Source organism: Lottia gigantea, assembly GCF_000327385.1.
Source record: "Lottia gigantea unplaced genomic scaffold LOTGIsca_120, whole genome shotgun sequence".
Taxonomy (NCBI): domain Eukaryota; kingdom Metazoa; phylum Mollusca; class Gastropoda; family Lottiidae; genus Lottia; species Lottia gigantea.
In genome coordinates, this window is record NW_008707226.1 from 594,009 (window position 1) to 599,788 (window position 5,780).

At 29.7% G+C, this 5,780-nt stretch overlaps 1 protein-coding gene across 1 annotated transcript; it reads left to right on the forward strand.

The window, feature by feature from the left end:
* Nucleotides 1–2,175: 2,175 nt before the first annotated feature.
* LOTGIDRAFT_137957 (hypothetical protein) lies at nt 2,176–2,448 on the forward strand (the record flags this gene model as incomplete). Its single annotated transcript, XM_009048364.1, has 1 exon — nt 2,176–2,448. A coding segment is annotated over one exon (273 nt), but the record flags the coding sequence as incomplete, so codon positions are not given.
* Between the last annotated feature and the right edge of the window lie 3,332 nt (nt 2,449–5,780).

Here is a 5,780-nt window from a genome sequence, read left to right on the forward strand (position 1 = left end):
TAACTTCATAGTTAAGGATCCTTTCTATCAGCTGGTCCTTGGCCAAACCTGTTGTCATTGATCTTTCCCAGATTATTCGTACCCATTTACAGCTGGGTACACTGGAATTATGAGTGAAGATGACTTATTTAACGTCATCACAAGCCGAATGAAAATTGAACCAAAAGCCACCATTTGCTAACCAAGTCAATGACATTATGTTAAGAATCAATGCTCTTACCAACTGTGTGCTATAGAACCTCATGATAAGTAAGTAACTATTGTAGGTTGATAATAGCATTAAGAAGGAAGAATTAGTACTAGTATTTCCTTATATAGCATTCGTTGATGAAAGTTGTCAAAAGGATTGATAAATATGATTTAAAATAAAGTCTTAATTAGTATAAAAAGAAACTTATATTTTAACTATGAATAAAAATTTTGCAAGAATGACATGAACTGATATAATTATTACACTAGTGTTTAAGGATACAGGCCTGATACAAGCTAGCTCAAATACATAATTTTCAATGAATGGAAATAGTTACTAGAAAAAGGAAATGAAATGGAGTTTTACGTCCTACTTTTCTGCACCATGTGGGCTAATGAAGATGGGCAACGCCATGCAGGGTACAATTTTGCCAGGACAGCGGCATTAGCCCGCTCTTTTTCGATCTCCAACTGTAGAGGGATCTTCTACGAGCATAGTCTGTAGCATGTTGATCACTTCGCTGATATTTAGCGCCTTAAATTGATGCTAATTTAGATAAATATTTAAACAAGTATTCGAGTTGAATTATAAGGAATGACCTGAACATTTTCTATTATCAGTAATAATTTGTAAACAATATAAAAAGCTGTTGTTCTATAGAAAAACTTGTGAAAATCTACATTAAATATATTTTTTTTAGAAAGACGTGAAATTTGATTACACATAGAAGTGATTATTATAACATTGAGTTATTTCACTATTCGAATAGTCTTGAATTTCAAGTTGATTAAATGTGATAACATGAAGATTAAAAGGGAACAGTTGGTAAATTAGTGTTGGGCATCACCGTACTTTCGTTTTGTTAGTATCACGACTCTGTGACCTCTGAACTATTGGCTGCACACGCAGAATTTGATGGAACCGGAGACGTGACTTAAAAGGTGTAGGGAGACTGAACTACAAAAATATTCATCATACCTGGGTTTTGGCAGATTCGAGGTATTCGTTTAAAAACCCTGCACCTGTAGAGATGAGAAATGTCCCCACTTAACAGGGAATACAATTTCTGTCCAAATAGCTATCAGAGTCTGGAGAAAGATGTTTGGGTGTAGCCAGCTATCTTAAAGTTATAGAGATGACAGTAAAATGATTATTCGAATACTGTCTGATAAATTTTGATTTTAGCTAATCATAAGATATTATAATCCCAAAAGGGATTATTTTGAACCGCAAAGTGCAATACGATACTGCTTAAATTGAACCCTACAATCAGCTATTAATGATGACCTCTCCAACTTGCCATTTTACATCAATTTTCAATTAAAAGTTGATCGAATTAAGAACTACATGTACTGTACATGATAGTTATTTTGTTGACAATGTTTACTGGCAAATATGCCACAATCTCGGGTTAAGTTTCAACAGCCATCTTCGATATACTTGCATATGTTTAAAGCACAATGATGCCAAAAATAACATTTGTGTAGGATTAGGTTTCGGGGAAGGGAGGGTTTGATTCTCCCAAATGTACAGGCCTAGGGTGGAGCAGACACTTTATTTAGAAATTAGGATTAAGAGTCTTGATATTGGGTTTTATTCTATTCTGATCTGAAATTTATATCACATTGGAGCTTTGAGTCAATGAAGTCAACACAATTTACAGTATTAAAAATTATGATTTAATTTGATAACTTTATCTATAAACACAAGGGAATATATTATGGTATAACACACTTCTTACAAACATATTATGGTATAACACACTTCTTACAAACATATTATGGTATAACACACTTCTTACAAACATATTATGGTATAAAACACTCCTTACAAACATAATTATGGCATAACATACTCCTTACAAACATATTATGGTATAACACACTTCTTACAAGCATATTATGGTATAACACATTCCTTACAACATATTATGGTATAACACACTTCTTACAAACATATTATGGTATAACATATGGTATAACACACTCCTTACAACATATTATGGTATAACACACTTCTTACAAACATATTATGGTATAACACACTTCTTACAAACATATTATGGTATAACACACTTCTTACAAACATATTATGGTATAACACACTTCTTACAAACATATTATGGTATAACACACTCCTTACAAACATATTATGGCATAACATACTTCTTACAAACATATTATGGTATAACACACTTCTTACAAACATATTATGGTATAACACACTTCTTACAAACATATTATGGATTGTCAGTTTGATCAACAAAAACTTATACAACATTATCATAAAGGACAGGGCAATATACCAGTATCACAATTTATACAGGTGTACAGTTTAACCCTTCCACCGTCGTTCTCGTGATACTACGTCTTGGAATTAACATAAAATTTAAGAATTTTAAACTTGGCAAATTAGAGCCAGTAGATATACCTGGTGTCATATATAACATAACAGGATCCTTATATAATCCGATAAATCCAAAAACTTAGTAATTATCCATAAATATGCAATTAACTATTGTAAAACGCTGAATATCAAGATTAAGCGTTTTCCAATAATCACTTAGTTTTATGAATTTTCCAGATTTTACAGGGATTCTGTTGTAACTTTATGACACAAGGTAAGTTGACTGATGAATATATACTCATATTGACCTTTCTTGAGAATTAAATTTTATGTTCATTCTAAGACGGAGTATCACTTTAATGAATTTCCCTTGATATAGCCACTTATTGTTTGATCTAAATGAATCTATAGGAGAGATGATATCATAGAGGTGTTTTGTTATCACATGATACACAACTTGCTGTGAGAGTGGTTTGTCCTACTCAAGTCATGCAGAATGTGTTCCATTTTTAGCATATCGGGGCTAAACTGATCTCACCTATTGGTATCACTTAACTGGATATGTCAAAAACAACAACAAAAACAACAACAAAAACAACAACAAAAACAACAACAAAAAAGCAAGAAAGTTTTGCTTTATGAAGAAAGTAAAGATATTTTTTTAAAAAAATTATTGCCTTAAAGAAGGGTTTCCTTTTTTGTTAGTGACATATTAAGCAAACTATTTGATTAATCGGTGTTTCTTATGAATTATCATGTATTCTTAATCATATCATTATGTTCTTATTGCATATAATTAAGAGTTTTAACCAATCATAAATGTCCATGTATGTACAGTCTGGATAAACAAAAAAAGACTATTTAACCTTTCTTGATCGGTCACTCATTAGAATTCTCTTCTAATTTAGCAAATTATGAATTAATTATAGACTGGTATTTTTCCAAGTCATTAGAACACCTCTTCTTTCTATTCATATAAGCATTTTCATAAATGAAATTAAAGAATCTATCTTTAAATAAGTTAAAAAAAAATTCAAAATAATTTTAGGCAATGTATTTTGATTACTATTCATATACAATATGAACTGAATTGAAAGTCAAACATCCTGATTTCATATAGGGCATACAGTGTTCATTGAAAACGATTCGATATATTTTTTATGGACTTACCTTCTGAATAATTTGTTGTGGTTTTGTTTCCAATCCTTGTGTGCAACTTTCATAAACTGGTGTGAAAACCAGACAACTGAAAGCAGTGTTGGAGATTTTAATCTTTAAAAATGTGCACATTTATCCAAGTTATAGGTAGATATTTCTCATTCTTACCTTCTGAGACATCATCTATATTTCCACTTATCAATGGTATAGAATTGCACTGTAAAAAAATCCAAAAACCTTTCAGAATCTTGATTTTTGACACTTGTATTATGTTAATTCCAAATTTTACCTTTATTTTTATTTCAACTGGAATTCAAAATATCAGTGGTAGTCTTAAAATGACTTTTGCATTGATAAAATAAAATTTTATGAATGTTTCTACAACTAGAGATTAATATAAGAGGTATTGGATCACAGTTTGCTAATCAAAATAATTCTTTATGTTCTCCGATATTTTCTATGATTAGCTAAAATGAAAATTTATCACAAAATAGAGCGAATCAAATAAATTATATTTTTCATGAGAAGTTTCTAATTGATATAATGTATGTCTACATTTTGAACATTTGGAATTGTTAGACTAGAACATTTTGAATTGTTAGTCTACAACTAGAACATTTTGAATTGTTAGTCAACTACTAGAACATTTTGAATTGGTAGTCTGCAACTAGAACATTTTGAATTGTTAGTCTACAACTGGTAGAAGAACATTTGGAATTGTTAGTCTGCTAGAACATATTGAATTGTTAGTCTACAACTGGAACATTTCGAATTTTTAGTCTACAACCATAACATTCTGAATTGTTAGTCAACTACTAGAACATTTTGAATTGTTAATCAACTACTATAACATTTTGAATTGTTAGTCAACTACTAGAATATTTTGAATTATTAGTCTACAACCATAACATTCTGAATTGTTAGTCAACTACTAGAACATTTTGAATTGGTAGTCTGCAACTAGAACATTTTGAATTGTTAGTCTACAACCATAACATTTTGAATTGTTAGTGTACAACTAGAACATTTTGAATTGTTAGTCTAGAAACCATAACATTTTGAATTGTTAGTCTACAACCATAACATTTTGAATTGTTAGTCTACAACTAGAACATTTTGAATTGTTAGTCTACAACCATAACATTTTGAATTGTTAGTCAACTGTCTACAACCATAACATTCTGAATTGTTAGTCAACTACTAGAACATATTGAATTGTTAGTCTACAACTGAAACATTTCAAGTTTTTAATTAACAACTATAACCTTTCAAATACTTTGTCTACAACTGGAACATTTTGAATTGTTAGTCTATAACTAGAACATTTTGAATTGTTAGTCTACAACCATAACATTCTGAATTGTTAGTCAACTACTAGAACATATTGAATTGTTAGTCTACAACTGAAACATTTCAAGTTTTTAATTAACAACTATAACCTTTCAAATACTTTGTCTACAACTGGAATATTTTGAATTGTTAGTCTATAACTATAACATTTTGAATTGTTAGTCTATAACTATAACATTTTGAATTGTTAGTCTACAACTGGAACATTCTGAATTGTTATTCAACTACTAGAACATTTTGATTTGTTAATCTACAACTGGAACATTTTGAATTGTTAGTCTATAACTATAACATTTTGAATTGTTAGTCTACAACTGGAACATTTTGAATTGTTAGTCTATAACTATAACATTTTGAATTGTTAGTCTACAACTGGAACATTCTGAATTGTTATTCAACTACTAGAACATTTTTGAATTGTTAATCTACAACTATAAAATTTGGAATTGTTAGTCTACAAAAAGAACATTTGGAATTGTTAGTGTACAACTAGAACATTTTGAATTGTTAGTTTACAACTGGAACATTTTGAATTGTTAGTCTACGACTATAATATACTAAATTGTTAGTCTACGACTATAACATACTAAATTGTTAGTATGCAACTGGAATATTTTGAATTGTTACTCTACAACTGAAACATTTGGAATTGTTAGTCTACAACTGGAACATTTTGAATTTTTAGTCTACGACTATAACATACTAAATTGTTAGTATACAACTGGAACCTTCTGAA